Source organism: Hippoglossus hippoglossus, chromosome 19 (genome assembly GCF_009819705.1).
Source record: "Hippoglossus hippoglossus isolate fHipHip1 chromosome 19, fHipHip1.pri, whole genome shotgun sequence".
Taxonomy (NCBI): domain Eukaryota; kingdom Metazoa; phylum Chordata; class Actinopteri; order Pleuronectiformes; family Pleuronectidae; genus Hippoglossus; species Hippoglossus hippoglossus.
This window is the reverse complement of record NC_047169.1, coordinates 6183532-6209842: the sequence shown is the minus strand read 5'-3', so window position 1 is coordinate 6209842 and position 26311 is coordinate 6183532. Positions and strand designations below refer to the sequence as shown.

The 26311-nt window shown below is 44.0% G+C and overlaps 1 protein-coding gene across 2 annotated transcripts in view; it reads left to right on the top strand.

The window, feature by feature from the left end:
• The window catches only part of nrg3b (neuregulin 3b), a 179045-nt gene that overhangs the window by 133568 nt on the left and 19166 nt on the right, over window positions 1–26311 (top strand). For both annotated transcript variants that reach the window (XM_034570587.1, XM_034570588.1), the window contains 3 exons: window positions 13215–13288; window positions 21293–21319; window positions 25421–25523. In XM_034570587.1, coding sequence (XP_034426478.1) covers window positions 13215–13288; window positions 21293–21319; window positions 25421–25523 — 204 coding nt within the window. The remainder of the gene's footprint in view (window positions 1–13214; window positions 13289–21292; window positions 21320–25420; window positions 25524–26311) is intronic.

Sequence of the window (26311 nt, the reverse complement as noted above, 5' to 3'; positions counted from 1 at the left end):
CACGCTTATACCAGAGATAGTGACGGGGGTGCAGTGGTTAGCGCCATCGTCTCACAGCGAGAGGGTTCGAACGTCGGTGTTCTCTGGGTACTCGCGCTTCCTCCCACAGTCCAGAGACTCGCAGCCTCTAAATTAAACTATTGTGAGAAAGTCAGTGTGAATGTTTGTTTGTCTCTATACAAACATTTTATGTGTCGTGCCATTGTAGGATTAAATAACAGCCCAAATTCACAAACACATCTTCTTCTGGTATTACATAAAGACCACATGGAGAAAAGGGAAAGGAGAAGAAACACATATCAAAAAGGAGAGAAAAAGAAATTCCAAAAATCCAAATGATCAAATGTACAGAACCAAAATTTGCATTATCGGGGAGCGAAGGGGAACTCGGCTCCTCTGAACTGCTCTGAAACGTCCTCCACTTTGTGACAAGCTACAGACTTTGATTTTCCTGAAATGAATAATAATAGTAGGAAAAAACAAGTAAATGTGTGTTTTTCACTCATTAAAATACCAAATGTGAAAATGTGTCTCCACTAATTAACACAATGCTGCGTCTCCTGCTGCAGCAAGTCACACACGTGTTGACGTTGAACTTGTCTTCACGGAGTTGGCGCAGCCGATGTGTTTGAACGGTAAATGTCAGAATGTTAACACATAATAGGGCTCCCGTCAAAGCAGCTGTGTAATGTGAATACTGCACATAACATATATATATATATATATATATATAGATTGATTCAATAAAGGGCTGTTTCTGCTTATTTGAGTCTCTGCACATTATCCGTATTAATTCATACAAATTAAGTTGTCAAGCCAATTTTTTGAAGGTACTACAATTTGACTTGAAATTACACACAATATTAAGTTGATCTAATTATCAGCAATATCGTTTCATCATAACTCAACATTTATTTTAATGAATAAATTGGATTCTTTTCCTCTTGCAACCATGCATTTAATGAAGTGATGGTCCCCTGAATTACTTTTAACAGTGTATAGTAGATTAGTCCATATTTCTCACCTGGGCTTAGCTCCAGCTCCCACCACCCTCAGAGCATATAAGCGGAGTAGATAATGGATGGATGATTTAACATAGATGTACAGTTACATTTTAGAAATGTGATATCTTTTCCCCCCCTCGTTTACATATATATATATGTAACATATATTTAAAGCATGTAGAGCAAACGCATGTGAAATGTTCACGAGTTCTCTTTCAGCCCTGTGAGACCTTAACACGCTTTAAGACCGCTGGAGATCTGAATGCACCCGAGTCGAGTTCCCTCCATGGAGCATGTGAGTGATCCGCATGATTCTGAGAGGATCGGCAACTCACGGACAAAAAGCCTCCTCTTACACAATGTGTCCGGACAAGACTCTGATGTTACATACATCTTCACTTACCCATTACCAGGGAGGAGCTGAATTATTCAGGTCACTCTTGCTTCTGCTGTGGTGACGTAATCCGCCGCCGCCCCCCCCCCTGTCTAAAGTCTTGGCACCTTGGTAAAGTTGTTGGCTGTTGACAAATAAAACGGAATCGGTTGTAGTACTGACTTGTGCCAGGGCCGTATTTTCTTTATCTGTTGTCATGGATCCAAAACAACACAGTTGAACTTAATTGCGTTTTCATTGGCACTAGTCCTGAAGGGGCATGTAAACGATACAGAAGAGGATAAAGGCTTTACGCACCTCGCTGACAAGCTGCGCCTCTGCTGGGCTTTATCCTCTCTCTCTCGCCATCTTTCTTTATTACAGTTTACATATTACGTCCTCTCAAGGTACAGTTCAAACAGCCCTGCTAAATTCGTAACGCGCTGCATCATAGCGCGGGGCAGCCAAGTCTGTGCTGCGGCTGTCTGGCACCAGACGCTGCTCGCAAAAAAAGGGGGAAGTGTAATGAATAATAAAAGTGGCAGAAGCGTCTCTGGTGATTCGTGGGAGATATTGTTTTGATGGCTCTCATAACCTGTTTGGTGTCTCCAAAACAGCCGGGGTGATCTCCATCAAAATATTAAGCCATCTCGCTCTCTTTTAGTCGGAGAAATCCCAAAATACAACACTGACAAATACACATCATCTGGGTAGAGAATTGTTTTGGCTCCGCGTCTCCATCATCATTAGATTACCACAGAAACATAACTAGAGACAGTGTTAAACTCTCCTTTATGGCCTCGCCTTAACATTTTAAAGTAAATCTGTAAAAAAAACAAAAAAACGCTTGTAAACCTGTATCTTTATCCCCCCGGTGGTCAAATTCTGTCCGATTCTATTAAGCAGCACATCATATGAAATGTGGAGCAATGAGGAATGAGGCATCATTACTCAGTCTGAGGTAAAGCTCCCTGCTGAAACCTCTTCATGGAGAAATATTTAGCTCTTGTTTATTGGACCTGCTGCAGCGTCCACTCAAACCAGGCTCACCTCATTAATACTTTATTAATGGATTCATTCATCTAATCATCATCTTCATCCCACCGCTGTGTTATGACATTAACGATGATAATAATTGCCGACCCCGTTTGTCAGATACCTGATCCGAAAATACCGGGGACGTGGATTTAGAGGAATCAATGTGACACTTATACTCACTTGTCGATTTATTAGGTACACCGATATGTAACGACTGCAGTATAATACAACAGGCCTGCGGTGATCCTCCCTTCCTGAGGATTATAATCTTTTAATTACTAAGTGTAGATTAATGTAACCACTGCTAATTCTTTCCTCGTGTCGGATAGAAAGTTACAGAGCGTTGCCGCTGTGAGAGCTCAGGTCTCTGGCTGCAACACTTTAGATGATCCTGTGCAAAGTTGGCTGGGCTGTCGACTTAAGTTGTTATGCTGCAGGTGCCTGTAAACGTGGAAAACATCGGGCCCAGTTCAGGTTCGGACAGAAAAAAAAGAAAGCTTGTCCGTTTGCCTCAGGCTCGGCTAATTTTCTCTCAAAGTTGGATGCTTCACCCCAATTCCAACCGACTATTGTTTGTTACGTTTTTAATTTAATAAAATAACTGCAAGAAGAAGTTTGAAGTCGATCTGATTAGCGAAATTGTGCCCCTGCAGGCTAAATGAACAACTGGCCTTCATTGTGTTTATTCATTTTTGGGGGGGGGGGGGGCCAGAACAAACACAAATAACCACAGTAAACAAAAAGTTGAGAAGTTGTCCTGAAGACCTCAATTAGCATTTTTTGCATATTTATGCTGACTCTGAAGAAAGTGCCTATGGCGATGGGGAATGACAGTGTGGTGGCACGACGCGGTTAAACAGAGACATGAAGCCAATTACAACCCAGCTGGAGTGAAGCTTCTTATTTACGCAGCTTTCGCTCGATGGAATATATATCAGCTGTTGATTCTTTCTTGATGATACGTTAAGTCTAGTGCAAACACACCAGACGATCATCGTAAATAGACTTGATGGATGAAACCGTTATTTACCCTGCAGGTGCCGTGCCGGCTTCCTCTGTGCTTGTACGGAGAGATAACAAGGCAAAAGAAAATGGAACATGCTTCAGAAAAAATGGCTTTGTGTTTCAAACGGGGGAAAGATAATCTTTGTTTGCCTTCTTTTAATCCGGTGTGGAGGCTCTTTTTCAGTGAACCTCTAAATTATAGATCACCAGAAGTGGAAAGGCGATATAAAGAAATGTGTCGGTTTGAGGGGACACGCGGGGGTTAATGGTACACCATGTAGATGTCTGGTATTATTCCAGGTTAGAAGAGCAAATCTCATGAATATTTAACCTCTGTGGGCCGCTGCGAAAACTCATCCTTATTCTTCAAGAGCAGCGCTTAAAGTATTATCTCTTCAGAAATAGAAAAGATTTTTCCCAGTCTGCCAATATTTCTTCTTCTATCGCTATTGTGTACACGTGTGCTCGTGCAGACACACACACACGCACACGCCCAGGAAGAGAAAGCAGAAAGAAATCTCTGAAGATGAAGAGGAATACATCCCCTTCAGCGGTCTCAGGCTGTGTCCGTCTCCCCTCACCCTTTTCTTCCCCTCTGTTATCTCCCGTCCTTTGAAACAGCACCTGTTACAGACTCGCGGCTCGGGAACTCTGTCGTGATGTAGTGCGCACTCCCGCGTGATACAGTGCCAGCTCCCACTTTAACATTCAGCCCCGCTGATGTGCAAGGCAAACAAGCCGGGACGTCTTCATCCTCCATGAGCTTAATGACTTCTCAGAGCACGGCAGATAGAGCACGGCGGACCAGAACATTGTGTGCCGTGTTGTTCCTCCTGCCGCACGTCCACCAAAATATTTTATGTTTGTTACTTAGCTCAGATCACATTTGATAGCGGGCTTGTGTGAGTGTGTGTTTATCTTGATGAATGACAGTAAGAGAAGAAGAAGGAAAAAAAAAAAAAGCGGCAGCAGCCTTGTTTACTGTCTCAGCTGATGAAAATGTAATGATCCCTGCAGCAGAATGGGGACATTGCAGCAGCAATTATAGCAGGGTGCAGCTCGAGAAAATAGAATATACTGTAAACACTATTTAGCAGGGCCGCTAATGTATGCAGGATAAGATCCAAAAAGTAGTGAAACGTTGTAATAGAAATGAGGACAGCGTAACCTTAGCTAAGTGTATTATATTTATCAAAAGAGTAAAAAGGCTGATTTACCATAATGAGGCCCTTGTTGCCTGTAGTTGCCTGATATTTGAGACTACATTTGTTTGACTCGCAGTTTAGACCAAAGTGTTATTAGTGCTTCAATCATACATCACACTTTCCACGTCCGTAGCAAAGCTGCAGGTGCATAGAAGCCACATTTTACTACATTATGTGCTCAAAATGCTAGTGCATGTGCACTTGATTCAATTCCTCCCCACGCTTTGATTATTTTGTGCATAGAGAGCGAGCACCACAGACCAGCCTTTCTCCCCAAATGTCAAACCAGCCTCCCCTAAATTTGGAGTGCGCCCATATTCTGACCTTTATGGTAAGCGCTCGGTGGTAAACGGCCCGTAGCGAGCTGACATGCAGGGTTTAGCGACTTCATTGTGTCATTTTTCTCACTTTCCCGAGCCAAGTGTTGCAGTGAGAAAAGGCAAAGAGAAGAGAAGAACAACACCGTTTGCTTTTCACACAGTCCTACTCTTCAGATTGTTAGAATTTCCTTGTTGGATTGTGACAAACGTGGTGTATCAGTCGCTTCATCTGGGGACTTTTAGCTGCACAGACGAGAGTAGAGTTGTTCCAAAGGGTAAATCTTGTAGAACGGCAAGTAGAAGTGTCTCCATGTATTTTGGTATATATTTTGTATTAACACCTTATTTATTTATAACGATATGTTGGCACATGTATATTCTTGCAACATGTCTAACAAAGTTTTCAGTCAATCCACATATTCCAAGTGCTCAAGGTATTAAAATGTGACCTCGATTAATAAAGATATACATAAAAACGTCTAACTTCTATGTCCACATTATGTTGTACCCACGTATTCTCAGTTATTTCAGTGGAAAGAAAAGTTCCACAGTGACAGTCGTCCTTCTCGCTTTACCTCTTTCTTTTTTCTTCGGCTTCCTTTTAGAAAAGTTTAAAACACAGACACATCCTGACAGCGGCATATCACTCCTGCAATGTAAACAGCTCACACACAGTAACAGACATCCATCAAATTCGCTCAAGGTATAAATCATGTCCACTCTACCTGCACTGCTGCACAAGACTGATAGGAATATGTACGGCGTCTGTGATAAAGGAAGAAGAAGACTGTCTTTATTGGCCTTGAGTGTGTGTGTGTGTGTGTAGGTCTGTGTGTGTGTGTGCATGTTTAAACCATGGAACAATCTATGGCAGATTTCCGCCAACTCATAGCCCATTCTTCCCTCGTAACCCATCAATAACAATGAGCGAAGTGTCAACCCCTGATTAGGCTTTGATATTGAGAGTGAGGTTCGGATGTGCGCGCATGTGCATGCATGTATGTGAGACGTGCACGCGTTTGATTCCTTGTTATAAAAGCAATTGGATCACTGCACGTCTGCTTTTTTTTTCTTCTCATAAAAAATGGATTTTAGTTAGTTCATCCTGACCTTCCCAGTGGTGGAAATTAGGCGGCTGTGCAAAAGCAAATACAGCTTAAATCTACCGGGTGCCCTCGGCCTCCTTCCCATTCTGTATTTATACACTTGATGAAATAGGAATGTATCACGGAGCGCAGCAGGTGCCGTATCTCAAATTAAAATACCACAGCAGTCGACCAACGCCACACAATGAATGGGATTTATTTCAATATTCAGCAATTACCATAATGCCATATTGCATCCAATGCTTCCCATGCATATGCAAATCTTTTATTATGCATGACTTGTAGGTCAAGTTATGGAAATGGGAGGTCACGCCCAATTCAGTAACACTTAACAACATCAACTGCGCCAGTTGGTGTGCCATGTGAAATGTAAGACGTGGTGAGAGGATGCCGCGCGGCCAAATAACCGTCTCCTCTGACAGTGACACTGGAGGAAGTCATTTTCACAAAGTCAGGTATTGAAGGGAAATCGTTTTTCAGTCCAAAGTTACTGCGTTTCTGTAAACAACCCAAACATTATCGTGCATCGCTGAAATTAATTAAGAGCCAAGGTTTGCAGCACGCGGCGTCTCTTCTTCTTTGGTGTAGTAGAATGTCTATGTCATGTATTAATGGCCACGTTGAAATAGGTTATTCATTTCGTTTTGGCACGAACAGCAAACCTTGAAAAGCTGGCGATAGTGAATTGCTCAGGGCGAGCCAGCGTCAGTTGTACATACAGAACGTTGAGATAAATCAAGACACGCTGCTCGAGAGCCTTTCATATGAACAGTATGAACCAAGACTGTGCTTAACCCTTTCTTTTTAAGTGGTGGAACTGTGCTATTGAACCCTGCAGGAAGCCAAATATTTCCATTAGGGATGGAATTATCCCCGCGACTGCCAGTCACCTTCAAAAACCATTCAGCTTTGAATCACGGGGAACTGACTTCGGTGAACTGTAGCTTGGAATATAAAGTAACTGCCTTTTATTTTTAATTGCATACACACAAACCCGGTAAACACACGTTGCAAAAAGTCTAAAGCTACATCTACTAAACGATGTGTTTTGATCAAATATTCGCCCTGTTGAATTAGCAGAACATTTACTTTGTTTAATCCTAATGCTACATATGCAGCGAAAATGACAAAACAAGGACGTTTTACTACTTTATTTTAATCACGGCTCATTTCCTCTTCAGATGCTTCGGGACGGTTCACTGGTGCGATGAGATAAATTACTCAAACGAGAAAACAGTCTCAGCGCAAGGTCCATTTAGTTCTGGAGCCTTCGACCACATGATGTTCATCAGCATATGCAGTTTGCCCCGGTGCTATGGACGTAGATGTTAATATTTCCATTTACACTCCATTACATTTTTCTCTGAATGTAATTTGCGAGGTGAAATATGATTTTTGAACCTCAGCTTCGAAGTGAGCGTGGATGAGGAGTCCTTTAAGGAGCAAGGAAACGTTTGGGGACATGTGATTATTTGCTTTCTTGACGAGAGCAGGAGGAGAAGATTGAAACCATTCCCGTGTGGCTCACCGATCGGTGGTTCGATCCCCGGCTCCACCAGTCAGCATTCCCAAGTGTCCTCCGGGCAAGATACTGGACATACCCCAAATTGCCCCTGAATGCTGTGTGTATGAATGAGTGGGTGAATTTGAGTGGTCGATAACACTGTAAAAGCGTTATATAAACACAGTTCATTTAGCATGTCTGTTCTGCATGAAGCTACAGCCAGGAGCCGCTTAGCTTAGCTTAGCATAAAGACTGGAAACCTTCACACTTTCCAAAATGTAACATAATTTGATCCCTCAATTCTGTGTAATCTTAATTGAATCCACCCGAAACAGAAGTATTCAAAGGATAAGTTTTGGCTGTGTGGGTGCGAGTCGACAACAGGAGCTGCTACAGGTTGAGAATGAACTTTGAACTTTATTTCAAGTTCCATCCATTATCGATATCGCTTATACTTTGCGGGTTGTGGGAGGAGCTAGAGCCAATCCCAGCGGACAGTGGGCGAGAGAGGCGGGGACACATAGAGACAAATAACCATTCATCACTTCCATTGAGAGCGTCCAATTATCCTAACCCCATCTTTAAACTGTGGGAGGAAACCAGGATTTGATCAAGTAACCCGTGTGGCGGCACCACTAACCACTGCACCACCGTGCCGTCCAGCTGACTAATTTATTGCTTTTAAACAAAATCACTCAACTCATACTGTGAAACCTTGAACTGTATTTTATCAGACCCTCCGTCGGCCGCGCAGCAGAATTGCACACGTCGCTAAAAACCGCTCGTCAGCAAAAACGCTGCTCAAAGTGAGGGATTAAGCCCCTTTCGGAACTCTGCATTTTACAATTTATCCTGCATCAATGACAACCAGATTTTTTTGCAAGTTGCACGTCTGCTCAGCAACTCCAGGAGCAATTCCCACCTCCAACAAGCCGTACTGCCTCCGCGGCGCCTCATCACTTTACACCTCATATGGAGTTACTTTATAGGACATGTGGCAGCTAATATGGATGGGGGCGTAGGAAGCGGAAAAAATGAAAAAAGTTTGGTCGCCTCCGTCACTTCCCCCATCCCTTCTCTCCTCCTCGAACCGCTCATGCCTTCCCCCCCCCTTTAGCTCTCGAGCCATCCTTTATTTTTCTTCGTGCTAATTAACAGGCAGGGTAATTAGTCGCGAGGCAGTGATCCCCACCCCTCCGTCATCCTCCAGATTTAGAGGTGTGTTTTCGCTGTGACTGGAACATGTGTTAAAAGCAGCTGGGAAGTCTCCGAGCCGCGAGGGGAAAACATGCTCTCAGTCTATAGCTGCTGTTCATACACACACACACACACACACACACACACAGTGGCTGCAGGATACAAAACATACACACTCAAGGAAGCTGTCATGTGTGTGCCCCACTCCACAAATGCACACACATCTGGGTTCACTGCGAGATGTTTACCCCCCCCTTTTGAAACACGCCGACGCGCACACACACGCACACGAGCCCTTCCTCTCCCAGTTTCCCCCCCCCTCGCCGGAGTTGCACGCCCCCCCCCGAACACATACTCAAAGCGCGTCATTATCTCACATTGTTTATCAGCTATTCAGGCATTCGACGCCATGTTCACACAAACACTTTTTTACAAAGCTTTGTTTGCATCTCACTGAGCGATGGCTTCGCCTCGCACTGCTACAAAGGCGGCAGGAAGCAGAGAGATGGAGCCGTAGACAAACAGAGAGCGGGGCCCATACGTAAACAGATAGGCCAGACAGGCTTTTCCGCCTTTGGGATTGTGATTCAGAATACTAACAAGGCGCCTCGGCTACCTCACACCTTCTGTCCCTGGGCGTGAGCAGAGTGATTGGGGGGGGGATCGATTTACCCTTGGAAGCTGACTGGCTGCCTCGGGTGCCTCCCTGACTGCTGCGGTGCGATCATTGGCTGTTTCGCTGACGGAGGAGGGACAGTGATTTTTTACGAGATGATTCAGCTTGAGGACGTAGGGCTGCTCAAAGATTATATGTGTAGCGTCATCAGTCAACGCTACAGGTTTGTTTTGATGTGCGTGTGACAGATTTTCCGAACTAATACTTAGTTTGAACGCGGGCTGCAAGACGGATGCACGTGTCAGTACTCCGCCCCTTTCTCCCCCTGTGGTCCCGACTTAATTTTCTCCAGCATACAAAAGCAGTTTTAATTTGGTAACTCGTCTAGTATCTCTGCATCAGTCATTTGGACTGTGCTTTTGCATATTCCATTTCACTGTAAATGCCCGCTCTGATTTAATGGTCTGTCTCTGTGGTGATTAACGATAACTTTCAAATGGATATTCGCTTTCGGAATTTTTCATTAATGCATCTGTTTCTGTTCACTTAAATTATGTTGATTTTTCTTCCCCAGATTTTTATCCTGAATTAGATATTGGGTGAATTATGAATAATGACCCTGATAGTCCAACTGATGTTATAAATACATCCATTCATTATCTTATCTGCTTATCCTTGTTTTGAGGGTTCAACATTCACACTTACAGTCAATTTAGAGTCTGATGTCTTTGAGCTGTGGGAGGAAGCTGGGTTGGGGGGGGGGGCATGCAATCCGGATTCAAATCAGGACCCTTCTTGCTGTGAGGAGACCGAGCTAACCACTGATCCACCGTGCCACCATCCAACTGACTCACCTTCATTGTTATCACGTCAATAGATTTATTGGCTTTTTTCTGATTTCCATCGGTTTCATTAATAATCATCTCCCCAAAATATCTCAGGGAAGTCACCCCGACAATATTGCTGTGTTATTTATATCATGGTTTTTGCTTCATTACTGTCATATTAGGTTTTCTCACCCTGTAGTCTACTGAAAGCTCTGTGTATTGTTCTGTGGGACAACACATCACAGCATCATCATGTGTACATACGTGTGTGTGTGTGTTTGCATGAAATATAGAGCGGTGAGAGACAGTTTGGAAAATACGAGGGAATTTGCATTTGGTATTTTTTCAAGTTGATTTGAGGTCAAATGAGAAATAATGACAGTACAAAAATCAAGTTCTTTATCTCCTCCTCTTCGTGTGTGTGTGTGTGTTTTGCTTATTAGTTTTGAAATGAAATGACACAGAGTGCGAGGGTTGAAGATTTAAGGGGGTTTAATTCGAGGATATTTTTCACACCTCAGTTGAACGGGTAATGAAGGCCACGATTTAAAAGGCGCCGTTAGGGAGATTTTTACTGCCACATAACGCAAAATGACCGTTTCGCCGATCACGCCCCCGCAGCTCGACGGCGGTGCCAATCACTCTGAGCGGCGCCGAGGTTTCAAAAGCTTTGCCCCATTTGCTGTCTGGCACATCCATCATCACCATCAAGTATTTTCTTTTTTACATCTTTCGAGTTTAAGACAATTAAAATGTCTGAAAAACAACTAAACTCGTGTACTTACATCATCCAAAATGTTTCCGACAATGTGCAAACCCAGAGAAATCCATCACTTTCTTCAAGTTAATGAGACGTTTCAATTTTGATCGCCTTTTTAATTGCATTATTACCTGTGGCTTTAACAACCAGGGGAAATGAAAGGAAAAACACACCGCCAGCATTTCTGTCTGCTGCATAATGTGAATAAAACTAATTCATCACTTCATCTGTGAACCGGATTTGAGTTGTGTCAGTATTTAAACTCCCATGATCCCGCGCTGCTCCACAAACTGGGTCTAATATTCTTGTTTCAATTTAGCGACCCCTGATTGCTGGGGTTAGATATTCCACGTGTTGTGCTTTGAGGTTGGTCTGTGTAAGTGGAGGTGCACTTAAATTGCCACCGCATCACCTAATGTGCAACATCACTTACGCAGCTCCACCCAACGCGGCCGGAGCAGCTTCCTTTAGAGAGAGAAGCAGAAAAGAAAATTCACTAAACAGGTGCAAACTGAAAAGAAACGGCCGCCTAATGAAAATGGTGCGGCAGCTGCATTAGCAGTACCAGCAGCTCTGAGCCGAAAATTAGACGGTCGAGTATTCTATTTATTTCCATCAGTTGTGCGGCGGCTCCACAGAGCAAACAGACGAGCTAATAAACTGCACATATTGAGCCGGGCAAATTGAGCTGAAACTGCAGCTCGAGACGTAAAAAAAAAAACAGCAGAAGTATGACAATCTATCACAGTGTTCACTCTGATCCCGGACTTAACCAACAACGTGTGATCTCCACTGCTGCTCGGGTTTTGTTTTTTACATCGCTCACTTATCATCGTCGTTGTTGTTGTGGTTGTTGTTGGCGGCGGCGGAGTCGTTGTTTGTTTGTTCCTCCGAGCCAAGCTGAATACGAATAAACGGCTCACTTCTTGCCTGCCACTCATCCAATACTTAATCCTATATGTGGGATCCGCGACGCAGGTAGACATGTAGTGGTCAGATATTGATGGACAACGTGTGAGTGTAACCTCCCCCCCCCCCACACACACGCACACAAACACACACACAGTTTATCGCCGGTAAGTCTGATGCCTGACGGAATAAAGAGAATATGGACAATTCTGACGCGTCGCTCACTCATGTACGAGTTTATTCTGAAGCAGACACATCAAAGCAAATCCTCCGATTGTCTCCCGTAAGCCGTGAAAGAGCAGAGGGACGGATCAGCCCACTGGATGTGGTCACAGCGCGGGAGACAGAGGGGAAGAAAAACGCTCAATTCTTCTTGGAGAGAGAGAGAGACACGAATATTGAGGATTCTGCCAAACTGTGGCTTGAGTCCCGAGGAAAAACGCTTCAAACTGATTGTGGCGTGTTTTATCTTTATTTTTTAAGTTTTTTGTGACACTTTTCTAATCATTATTGGGAAAATGCCTGATTATTAACAAGAATTATAGACCGATTTGACTAATTGGTGTAAATCTGTGGCGAGAGTTCATTCTCCGCCGGTCGGTAATGTGAATGATTTGAAAGCTCATTATTTTCCGCGGCTTTGTGGCTCGACGGTGTCAAAAAAAACACCGATCTGCCACGTTAGAGAGCATTCACCTGTTTCAATGTTGCCGGCTAATCGCTTTATATGCATCATAATGTGAAATAACTGATCTTTTATCCTTTTCTGCAACATATTGAGCCCAGATTTCAGAGAGTCATATTTCCAGTTGGTGTATTGATGACAGTTGCTGAGGGATTTGCAGGCATCGAGCGTGCAGGGATATTTATTTGATGATGAAGGAAAATATCTGGACTCTGCCAGGACTTTGTTTAAACGAGGCTTCCAGTTCCGCTGTAGATCTTGCGCCTGGGCCTGCATCACGCCAAGCGCCCCTCATCCCAGTTCCCCCGTCTCTTCCACTGGGACCTGGCATTCCTGTCAGTCATGTGCTATCAGCGAGAGTGCAGGCGCTGCTCAGGCCTTGCCCAACTATCTTCCCCCTTCCTCTCTTTCTTCTCACCACACCCCTCTTGACAGTTCCCGTGTATCTCTGTCCACCACCTCGGTCCTCGGTGAGCACTCCACTCTCTCCCGGCCATTATGCTCCTTCTTCCGTCCGGGTTCCCCCTGCACTCAACTTTCCCTTATCTGAAAGTCTCCTCCCGCTGATAAATTCATGTTGTATTTTATTGCTGTCTTGCTCGGTTTGTCTCTCTTTTAATCTCAGATCTTCCTTTTCTTCCCCCCCCCCCCTGTCTGTCCTGCAGGTGTAAGGAGGGCTACCACGGACTGCGCTGCGACCAGTTTGTCCCCAAGACAGACGCCATCCTGTCAGATCCAAGTACGTCCTGTTTTCTGTTTTTCATCCAGCAGCATTGTTGTATTGATCCGCTAACACGGAAATTAATTCATAACAAGCACATGTTAAATGGCCTTCAGCGCAGCTCTGATTGTGCTGTGTCAGTGAGAGGAATATAAATCAAGCGAGATCAGCTTTGAATTAATCCTTACACCACAGCATTGTGTGGCCACAACACTGCATGAGAACTAATGTTAGCAAAAGAGAAATCAGAATAATCTCTGGGGGTGTTTTAGTATAATTCTACTACATAGAAGGTAGAATCTCTCGTTCTTTTTTTCACAATGTAAAGCACAATGCAGAAGCCAGGTGAGTCCAGGAAAACCTTCAGCTGCTCTTGAAAATAAAGGAAGGAAAACGTTTATTGAGCTCGAGGTAAGGGTCGGCGAACAGGTCCATCTCTGTGACGCCTCATCGGGGGAGCAGAGAGATTCCAGATGGATCCTGGAGAGAGAAACTGCAGAGACCGTTGGTAAAGATTAGGCAAACCTTAGAAATGTACCCAAACCTGGAACGGTGCTCCGAGAGGAAACATGATGGCGCCTCAACTGTTTCTGTTTGTGTTTTATTTCCTCTTCTGTTTGGCCTTTTTTCTGTCGGTGTTGCTGTATTATTCTCAGCGGCGACACCTACCTTTTAGGAGAAGACTGCCCCGAGTTACCGCACCTCGAGCATCATAGTGATCTCACAGTTGCCGTCCACATATTAGGAGATTTAATTTTGTCAGATATAGTTGTTAAAACACCAAAGTACCGTATAAACAGGTCAAATCTGGTTCATTTAATTGTTTAAAAGCTTTTTGTGCTTTGGCGTAGAAGAGTATTTCATTAATAAGACTAGTAGTTTTCAGTTTCTTATCTTTTATTAATATGGAGATTTTTATTTTTATCTGATTATGAGCAACACAATAAAAAAAGCATTATTCACTAACTACACACAGTCAGACCGGGTATTATGAGGTTGTGCTTCTTTATTGTCCCGCACACACACACACACACACACACACAGAAGCTGCTGCCCTCGTGCAGATATTAGAATTAAACCGTGTGCGTATCTTTCGGTGAGGTCTTCGCCGCGCTTTTGTCGAGCTCAAGTGAAAAGGAAAGTCTCCACTTTGCCATTGCTCACGAAAGACAATTCCCCTGAAGTCTTAGAATTCCCATGACAGCGGTGTAGTGTAGTTAAAAAATAAAGCAAAAGTCAGAGGTACAAGGAAGAGAAATTGGAGGCCCCGAGCTTTTCCCCATGAGACTGCAGCTTTTACAAATTCACACTGTTTTATGGAGTGACTTGGCTCCTCGGCACCGAGAGTCGGGGAGAAAACTTTACTCCCATTGCCGTCTGTTTGATGCCATCAGGCCCACTGAGAGTCCGTTAATGGGGTCACAAGCCAGTGTCACAAAGCACATTTCATGCTCCCTTATGGCACTCAGCTTGCACAATGGGATTTATTTTATCTTCCATAGGCAGACATCAATTTTCCTGTGTCCAGATCAGGAGATTTTTTTAAATTTTTTAGTTTTTCATTGTCCTTTGAGATAAGCTCAATCTTACTGTGTTTTGCGCAAAAAAGGGACACTCGCAGGAACAAATAGATTACAGCACATTTGCTAGGAAGTTTTTTTTATTTATTTTGAAATGCATGAAGACTGTAAGCTTCGGAGGGGCAAAATATAAAGACGGGTTTGTTATCGCTGTGAATTCCAAATTTTGTGCAAAATACAGCAGAGAGAAAGAAGCAGCGGATTAAACATACAATGCACTTTGCTGAGGACTATAGAAGCTGCGATTCAGGGACATGTATGTTTAAGTGAGGCGCGGTAAGCTACTGTTAGCTTAAAGGTAAGCTCATAAAGCGTTTTGATCAGCATGTGGGAAAAACACAACACTTCAGAGCAGGAATCTCAGACAGCAGCATTAGCTCCTGGGCTTAAGAGCTTTGTTTGCACTGTGGCTGTGGCTATAATACAGCTTCTGTGTTGTGTCCAAAGAAGTTTAAGGCGGTGATTTCAAAAACCTTTTCATCTCGTCACCCTCTCAAAACAAAGTTACATCTCGTTGCTGGCCCCGCGTCACAGATGCATGTGAACAATGAGCCAGAGAGTAACTTTCTGGAGGCCGGTTGAAGTAAAACGATTCAGTAAAAGTAAAAAAGAACAAAATTGGAGCAAATTCTGGATAATGAAAAAGAAAATGTATATAGTGACTTTATTCTCGTAATATTATAGTATATGTAACAGTATTCTTGAAATCTCCGGATTTCCCTCTTCAATATGGCCCTAATACTCCATCATATGGTATGTTACATATATACTGTCAGAGTAATAAATGCAAGCTACCCCCAGTCACAGATCATTAGGTACCACACCTTTCCAGAAGGCTCCGTATCCACCCACTGTGTTTACACCCTTCATAAATATATAGTGTATTTACATACCTGCAAATGAGCAATATGATATGCACCCAACAGCAGCCATGTCAAAATTGAAAATAGAAATTGTGTGGAATGGGCTGGGCAATAAAACAATATCAATAATAAAGTCTTTTTTATCTTTTTTCACATTTTCAACAGACTTTAGACTTTAGAAAAATAATAATCTGACATTAATCATGAAAATTGACGATATGAACTGATATGAACATTTGTATCTTGATGTAATTTTTGGCCCCTAAAGCTTTTCATCTAACAGGAGGATTATGGAGGTTGAAGGACGGGCGCCAATCTTGTGTACATGCCCACCTTTACACTTTGCTGTGTTTTCACTTTTTATTATGTTTAACCTGAACCTGAACCCCAACCCTGCTCGTGCATTGTAAATCCCATTCACATTAGTAGCAGGCTACGTCAGTGTTCACAAGAAAAAAGTTGGCATCAGTTAAATACCTGAAATAAATGTTATAAATGTCCATTAAAGCTCATAACAAGTTTAAGAAATCTCTAGATTTGTGCTTTAACTCACCCCCCACTTCTCTCAGTGAGACCAAAAGGAAATCCTGACATCTGTAATGCAACACTGCAAACACATTGTCCCGCATCGCCGCTCCACACAAGCACCTGTTCCCGTGTTGTGGCCACAGCCGTTCAACCACCATAAGAGTGAAGTGCGCCCTGGAAGATTTGAGAGAGGAGCGAAGCCTATTTTGATTTCTGTTGATACAGAGTAATCTAAAATTTACACAGATTACCAGGGATTTTTGGGGATTATCCTGCTTTCAAAAGCCAAGTCATACACACACATGCATGCACACAACTACAACTGGGACGAGCTCCAGTGGAATTCGATTCATTGTGTGTATGTGTGTGTGGGAGTGGGTAAATGATGGTTTTTCACATGCATGTTTATTTTGCTCCTTCTGGCTGTTTTTCTGAAGTCACAAATCATCCATCTCCTCTCGTCCTTTGTCTTTGTCTCGGTATTGACCGGCCCGATCGTCTCGTTCGTCCTGCCACTCGCGTCCTTATAGACGTGGAGAGAGAAGCCACAGACCGTTGTGCACCTCTCAAAAGCCCGGTGACAAAAGAAAAAAGAGGCTCCCTGCCAGGTGCTGCCGCTATACCGCTGTGCGCTCGGCTTTGGAAGGGAGGCGGGGGAGGAGGGAGCTGGGGTCTTGCATATTGGCGCCCAGCGGGGGAGTGTCGGGGTCTTTAATTGGAGGCATGGGAGTGCAGGAAGGCCACAATTCCCTTTATACCTGATAAAGAACCACAATGAGTTTCTTCTGTAAAATGCGACAGAGTTCAGGCCCCCGCCGCTAATGATGTTCAGCCGAGGCCGCTTGAACCTCTGAAGCGACTTAGGTGATGTTGGGGGCGGAAGACGGAAGACGAGGTTGGAAGAAGGGAGGAGAGCCGGCGCCTGGTTTCACCCAGCTGATTTACTAAGAGGAAGATGGCAAGCCTAATTTGAACTGTTCATCTCCGGTAGATATTAAGCCCGGAGTAAGTAGCTCCACAGGATGTTGGTTTCAGACGCACCAACACGTGCGCAGGCTCCCCAGTTCCCTGCTCACCCAGGTGAAGGAGGGGGATTAAGGATTTGACTCACTCCTGCCATTGTCTCCACCACCTGCCAGATTCCTGCTTGTTAATCGAGCCAAGAGCACCTGACACGACGCACAGGTATTCTCCAAACTCGCCCGCGGCTCCCGAAAGACCCCCGTAAACGATTCCCGCGGGTGCCTTCGACTTGCCAGCGCGAGGGATTAGGGGCCTGCACATATTATGATTGGTGAATGTCTCCAGACAAGGCAGCGCCAGAGGAAGGGGACGTCTATCAGCGCCGTAATGACACCGTCTGCACAGGCTGCGACGGTGAGGGCGATTTAAGAGTTGGGAAGGGGTTCGCTGTTGCCACGGGCGATCACAGGGAAAGTGTTGAATGGATAATACGCATCGGGAAACATCAGGGAGGTGCTGCGTTTACTTCTCTGGCCTTTGCCAAGTGTCTGTGCCACAGTCAGGGAAATGTGGACCATATGTGAAGCCTGCACTCAAAACTCCTCATGGAAGAAAGCAGAACGTGCAGCAGCCAGAGCTGATTGGCTCTGAACTGTTGGGATCATTAGTCTGTGACGGCGGCGTCAGGATTTTCAGGGGCTCCGACACTGTGAGGTTCCTGTCAGGAGGCTGCACTTAAACAAAATGAGTGAAATCAACTATGTTCTTATATTTATTTGCAGAGGCAGAAGTCAAACCCTGAGAAAAGAAGCGTCCTGGCAGATTTTAACTTCTAACTTAACAAAAAAAATTGACAAACACTGGTCTCCCTGCTTCCAATGCCTGACAAGGAATCTGAACTATGACCAACAGTGTATGTCGACCAGAATCTAACCCAATCCCCTCAGTTTTGGATGTAATGATTAGATTAGTAGAACTGAACTCAGTAGAGTACATAACTCCACCAAGGCCCAACAGTCCCCTTAAATGAAAACAAGCCTTATAGCTAACGCCTGTGTGGTGGAAATGAGCATTGACACCTATAAAACTACATTTAAATCCACTAGATCTGGATATATTTGGATTTGCACGGATTTGCACACCAGCAGCTCCTGCTAACTAACAGACAAACAGGGGCCGATGAAAACCACCAAGGCCCAACAGTCCCCTTATGAAAACACAATGAATTCAATCCAGATTTTTATTTCGATCTACATTAAATCACATACACTCAAATATCAGTCTCGTAAACATGCCGGATTTGTTTTCCCTTCCAGATCCAGGAATTATTCTCTGAGAAATCAATGAAAGGTTCCTGAATAATTCCTCTAATCTGGATCCGCACTGAAATCATATGGATTCCTTATTGGCCCCACATCTGCACAACATTTCATGGAAACATTTCAATGGTTGAGTAGTTTCTGCGTAATCCTACTAACTAATAAACTAAAACCAACAAAAGAAGTGATTCATAGATGCATTGGCTCAACCCAATTATTTGAACACAGCACCTGATAAGCAAACATCGATGCACAGTTCCATCCCATAGGGGCTGATAGACATCAGAGCTAATTATTCCATACGGGACAGAACAGAACAGACCAATATTCGATACAGCACCACATGTACATCAATCAGCAGCCTATAGCTTTTCATTAGTCAGCCCAGTGCAAACGATGGATTCTACTTCCATGTCCTGGAACATCGTCTAACCTCGTCCCTTTCCTCTCGCTGCTGCTTCTTCTCCGTCTCTCCCACTCTCTCTGTTGTCTCTGTTCACATCGTCGGTCATGATGAGGCAGTGGCGCTCTCACGTCCTGACTCATCTGCTGCCATACCAACAGGAGATAACTCTTCCTCCTCCACCTCCTCCTCCTCCTCCTCCTCTTCCTCTGGCCTCGCCTGCTCCTCGTCGCCTTCGTCCGTCTTCTTTGTTCAACAGCTTCTTGTGTCCTCACGCCTTTCGACTCCCGCCTCAGTGCATCAACAGGTTCTGTAATCAGAACGGAAGATTACATCCAACAGAGCCACCGGTTTAGAATAGAAAGTATAAGTAACTGTGTTTAGTTACAATTAGATAGTAATCAGAATACAGTTTAGTTACAAGAGGAGTATTTATTTGTGTGTCTGAAGGTGGTTTTATTTTAGTAGAATGTTTAGTGTCTCAATCGCCCCCTGGTGGTCAGCTGCAGTGTAGCTCATAAATCCGGCCCCCTCCATGTTAGCAGATGGGACATGGGCCAAACTAAAAAGTCAAAATACACGTCAATTTTTTTTTCTTTTTTCGTAAATATTGTTAATGTCATTCTTAGACGTTTTTATCACTGATACATGTTTATTCATAATTGCTCATGTTTACGTATTCGTATTCATGTGCTCTCTCTCTCTCTCTCACACACACACACACACACACCTACAAAGTATACATATGCTAAGTCGTGGCACACAGAGGACCAAAAAAATACTTGTGTTTTGATTAACAATATCATAACTCTAGATCTGGGCCTATATTTTTCTTATTCTTATTTTTGATATAATAAATATTCATAAAGCAGTTGCCACCCGGGCCCGAGGACACGTGTGGTTTGTGAGTTGCTGTGAGACTCATGAGATTCAACGTATAAATAATCCTGACATCTGTTAAAAACTCCTCGAGACTGCAGGAGAATAAAAACGACACGCTAACATTGTGTTAAACGAAAACATGATGACACCTCCGTCCTGTTTAAACATATATTTGTTTGTTAATTGATTGATTAATTTGGGGAGTTCAGACTTTTCCTCTCAGGCTCATCTCATCTCATCTCTCCCCTGTTATCGCTGTAAGCAGGAAACATCCCCTCGACTCATTAGGAAGCCGTCTTTTGTGTTTAATGATTATAACGTTCGCAGGTCTGAATGTTCTCTGGAACTTTACCTGAACTTTCCCTAAGTTTGCTAATGACATCAACTTCTGCAATAAAAATGACATATTTCCTCAAATCACATGCCTTAATAGAGTGGGATAACCCTGAGCAATTACTATAATCCATTCATCCAAATGTTCAATTGTCTCTTGCCTTTCTGAACCTCGCTCCACTTTACTTTTCTTAAAACCAATAAAGCCACAGTCAGATTCCTGCCATGCACATGTTTTTACTCATTTATTCTGATTTTATTTCTATGTTAATGCCATTTTATTTATTTTTTGCGAGTGCACACAAAACCATATGTCAAGTGCCTGGCAAGCCCAATTCTATTTAAAACTCCGACCACCTCTGTCAGGAAAGCAATTACTAGTGAGGGTTTCATTTTAATTTAAATGAGATTACATTACAGTGACATGAAAAGGGGGCACTGTCAAGGAAGGGAAGAACACCAGTGAAATCCTTTTTATGTTTCCTCCACGCTGGCACCGGGAGGGAAGACTTAACTGCATGAAGACAAACTGTGTGTGTGTGTGTGTGTGTGAGAGAGAAGATGTATGTCAAAGTGTGTGTGTGTGTGTGTGTGTGTGTGTGTATGTAAAAGACAAAGACTGTAACATATATGCCTATGGGTGCATGTATCTTAGAGCGACCAGCGCCTGAATATTGAAAAGCTATGCTCGGAGACAGAGGAGAATAATTACTGCGATGCCTCGGGCTCGAGTCGATAGAAAAAGGCCCCGTGCAAAGCAACATCAGTGACATAAAGCTAAATGATATGTCATTTTCGACTTTTATTTTCATCCTTCCTCTAATCCTCTCAGCCGCTCGTATCTTTGTTGGTTCCCTTTCTTCTTTCAAAGCCACCGCGGGGCCTGTGTGAATTCAGCGTGTGTATCATGGAAAAGCATACCGAGCATCTGGGGCTGGCTGCTTCATTACCTGGCGCGCAGGGGAGAGAGAGCCGTGTCAGAGGAAGCCGTCAAACCAACTTTACGGTCGAGTTGCGGCGTGTGTGTGTCTCTCTCCCCAAAGGTGAATTTTTTAGTAAGATGGCGGCGCATCATGTTGTAACTGTTCTACTCTCCTCTCTCTTTCTCCTCCTTTGCCTTCCTGCCTCGCTTCCGGCCTTGGACTGAACAGCGGATGAACTTGGGATCGAGTTCATGGGTAAGACATTTTTATTTTTTCCACAGTGCTCAACCATTCATGTCTGTGAAACACCACACACAGAAACACACGATCCAGCACAACAAGGCCGCTCACCTTGGAAAATTAATGTGGGCCAGTCTCCATGGAAACACCGTGGTGGTGAATTAGGTGCATTCCGTCTGCGTGAGGAACAGTGCTGTTAGAGAGGAGCTGTATAATGAGTAGAAAGCAATAAAGTCAGACCTGCTGCATGTCAATGCACGAGTGTGTGTGTCCATACGTCTCTGTTGCGTGTGTTTATCGTCAGTTAAGCGGCAATTTCTGAAACGATTTTTTTGTTTTATAAGTTGCGACACCAAATTTGTTAAATTTAATCTACATGCCTCCGCAAATGCAGAAAAAAGTTCACTAGTGGAATCGGAGGTAATGAAAATGCAATTTGAACCTCTTTGGGATTCAACTTGATATTACTTAAGATACCTCTACAGCTCCCAGGTGGTTAGGAAATCTTTAAAAAACAAATTATCCAGCCCTCTTTCTATATAACACTCCAGCACACACACCAACACACACACACACACACACACAAACACATGCTGCAACGCTCGCCCCTGTTTTTTTTCTTCGTTTGTCTCTTCTCCGTGCTCGCCGGCTGCCTTTTGTGCACACATAAAAACCAACATCGCGTGCTGTGAAGTTTTCCATTAGCATGGCTTCATACGCCGCCGTCACATCACACACTTGCTCCAGGAAATGGAAGGGGAGAGGAGACGCTCGGAAAGAGGAGCCTGTCTGCACACAGCGCTCCTCAGCTCAGTGATTTTAATCTGAGGACTAAATTAGTTCAGAAAGCAACTGCAGGTGGGCGGAGGCATTAGAGAAAATGAGAAGGGGAGCGATCGATTGACGGTCGGACAGATGACTGACTGACTGACGTGGGGATTTTTTTATATTTCTTGTTTTTTGGGCTGTGAGCTGTAAGCACTGGGGCTCACTTGCTTATTCATTGTGCTCCATTATGACTCCCCCCCCCCCCACCCCCCACCCTCTGCTTCGATGAATCATTTGACGGCTGCACTATACAGTGAGTCCGAGACTGTGACAGTTGGAGTCTGAGACTGTCAGAACACAGCAGAGCTCTGTTTGAAGTGGAGTGCTCCAAATATCATCTTGTCTTTTAATTTTGCTGCATTCTTCTTTCCACCGAGCAGCTGCAGCTCCGTGTCTCTCATGTGTCTCCGGCTTCGTCCCCCCCCCCCCCCCCCCCGTTTTGTCATGGATACTTTAGCGTGGGCCTTATTATAGCGTTTTCTGTCATATATAGAATGGTTGCTATGATATGGCTGCCCATATGGGATTGTCTTGCCCTTATGTCAATACGTCAGGGCTCAGCCAATACAGCCGAGGCTGCTCAGTTCGTTCCCTTCGCCAACGAGCGCTTGCATCTAATTACAAGAATGCCTCGTAGGCATCAGGCATGAAAGGCCTGTAATGGTTTTATGTACAGACTGCATGTTGGTTTCTCCTCGCAGCCATTCACCAGAGCTTTGTAGACAGCTGTTTTTATGCTCCGATTTTTGGAAAAGCTTAATTCTTTTATGCCCCCAAAAATATAAAAGGGCAGAGGCTTGTCTCAGGTGGTGCCCCACACGACGACGAGGCAGCAGGGGGGGATGTTTCTCACAGATTTCAAACATGCAAGAGGTCATTTCACTAATGGGAAAAGGCTGCAGGGTTTACATTTGCTCAGATATTCTTCTTATGAGCAAAGAGCCGACTTCAGCTGCAACTTCTGCCGTTCATTTGTGAAGTGGAGCTTAAAGCCATCCGCTGCTGCGTCCGTGACAAATCGCAGGACGGGTCAGGAACGTGTTGACGGCTCCACCACTCAGAGTTGTTTTCATATTAGTGTCACATACTGTTCTGTATGAGTTCTGTCATGCACAGTGGATCCTCACAGACAGAAGATGAATTACCTTGCCCTGTTATTTTAGTCAAACTACAATTTTTGGACTAAATTGTGGTAAACTATTTTAATTGGCTACATTTGTTTTCATGCTATTCTACCCAAATTTATCATAATTCAAATTAATATAATTAAAACTAAGTATTTACAGCTATTCCTGTGATTTAATTAAATACCTCTCACTCCATAAAACCAAGTTATTACTTCAAGCAGTCATCAATATGTGTTATCAGTAAATGTTTTTGTTAGAAAATATATTGACGCTGATATATCTTTATATTCAACAACTTTCTAACCACATCAAATGGATCCTGTTTAATGAAAAATGTGCATATATTTAGAAATGATAAAACATTTTAATTATAAACACTGGTGTCAACATTATTTATCTAGTTTTTCAAAACTGTATTTAACTTTGAGTTGTTTTACTTCTCATGAAGAGTGCTGGACAAAATAAATCTCATTATTATTAATACAACATCACAAATCCAGCACCAGTCAGACTATAAAACACAATTACACCTAAATGAGTGAATTAGTCACACAGCAGATTGTGCTTTTCAGTGATGATATGCCCGTGAAAGATGACTCTAACTTTCAATCTAATTACAACATATTATTTGTTGCAATAAATTAAAGCCTCAAATGTGATTGAATGCGTTCAGTGTCTCAGTCATTTCTGATCACAGCAACCAGAATTATCAGTGTAGTCATTTACCAGCATTAAATAAACAGCAGCGTGTCACATCTGGCCGCCCCTGCAGCATCTCTCTGCACTGAATCTATTTAAATCAAACCCAGCATCACTTTTTTTTCATAGGAGCTGATATATATATAAGTTATATATATGTGACTCCAGGATGTGTTCACATGTTATTTTTATCCTCTGCCTGCAGCGTTCTCACAGTAAAAAGGTTTCCCTGCAGTTTGAACTCAGTTACACCATCTTACCCTTTAAATATGTTGATGCGGCACTGATGTAACGCCGAGGCAGAAACTGAACAGAGGAATAAAAATGGTGCAAACACACCTCACAGTTGCACTGGAGTGTAAACTTTGAACACAGGAAGCGCTCCGGTCGTCACCGTGGCCTCAAAAACACGGCAGAGAGCTGGAGGAGGTTGATGGACCTGGGCAGACAAGCACGAATGAGGAAGACCTCCCTGGACACTTCTCTGTCGACGGCATCAAAAGCCACAAACAAGCCCTCAAAGGTCACGGGCAGGTTGCGCTGATGTTCTCTGCACTCTTCCCTGTAGTTGTCAACGTGCCGAGATCTGACACGCACGGGGATTTATTGTTTTTGAGTGTGACTGAGTGATGTCACGGGAGGTGTTGTTCGAGGTCGCCGGTGACAGCAAGTCTCTCTCCAAACTTTTGACGCTGGATGTCAGCGAATTAGTTGGATGCCAAGTAGCAGGTTTTAAGATGGACAGTTGCTTTCCCTCGTTTTGACCACTGCACGATTTGCCGTGAGAGTTTCTTGGGATAAGCCGGCGCGTGCACCGCCTTCGCCACGCCACACCACACCACGCCACGCCACGCACTCCACTAAGTAGCGCAGGTCTCCAATCCAGCTGCTCAGTCAGACACATATCAGCTGGGATCAACTGCTTGTCCCAGCTGCTTGTGACCTTAAGCTTCTGTTGCTGATGTGCAAGGGTTTGACAAGAAGCTCCGGGAGCATTCATTTGCTGCTAATTCCCTGTCGCCATCAGTCTCTGAATGCTGACACACATGAGGAACTTGCACGCATGCAAACACACACAAACACACACACACACACACACACACACACACACTGGATGTGGCCCCTGCTGGGCCGAGTCAGTCCGCTGGTGTTGCCTGCTGGGTTTGTCTGAACGAAATGATTATCACACTTCAGTTAGCACATGTCACTGAGCCCTGCCCGTGTCGCCCATGTCCCCGTCCCATGCTCAAACACTGACATTTACTGACAGCAGCATTGGTCGCTTTATGCTAATGCAGATTGTGGGTGGATGTCTTGTGTGTGACTCTCTGTGTGTGTGTACATCCGCCCACCGCTTGTGTGTGTGTTAATTCATCATATATTCCCATCCTGCTCGCTCAGCCCCTATCCTCTGTGTCAGGGTGGAAATTCAACGGCCTCAACTGTATTCTCTCCTCCGCAGAGAGCGGTGACACCTACCAGCGGCAGGTGCTGTCCATCTTCAGCATCGCCTCGGGGATCTGTCTGCTCGGAGTGGCGTGTATGGCTCTCTACCGCCGCAACAAGTGAGTGATGCCACCCAGCACCACATTAGTAGAGTGCGCCCCCGGCTGTGCAGAGAGAGCACTTTACTATCGTGGCATGGAGCCCAATGAAAGTCTAAGTGTGAGTCAGCTGGAGGATGTTTTAGCGGCGTCGAATCTAAATTGTGTAGGAAACATCCGAGACAGATACTCATGTGAGATTGATTTGTAAAGTGGTTTTGTCAGAAGAAAAAAAAACGCTTCCCACAAAAATAAAAATACACAAAAACGAGGCAAGAGCTCGAAAAAGAAAATGTTAGAACTCCAAACGTGTGTGTGTGGAAGAACGGTCAAGTTCATTGGCAGGGAAGAAGGAAGATAATAAATGTAGATGTAAAAGTAAAGAGAGAGGGAAATAAGGAAAGTAGAAACAAAACAAATATGTTTTATTTTCAGCCTTGCGGCGCCCTTAATGGTGGAGCTCCGATCGGTCAGCGGAGCCGGAGTCACGGCTCAATGGTTTCCAGTTCATTTATTGGATTTTAGCCAAAACCCGCAAAACCTTGTTAAATTGAATCCCTTGTCCCGAAAAATGTTGTTTGACTCCTCGGCTTCAGGAAGACGGGATCCTCTCGGTTCATTCTCCTCTTCAGACGTCGAGACTTAAAATTCTATTTGTATTGGCACTTCACAGAGAAGATTAGCACAGTTGCATTCTTGATTTAGTTTGAAGACTACACAGAGGAGTTCGAGATAAGAGAGACACTTCTACATTTTTTAAGGACCCAAAGAAACGAGAATCAAAGGGGAAGTTAATTATATGTGGTTAT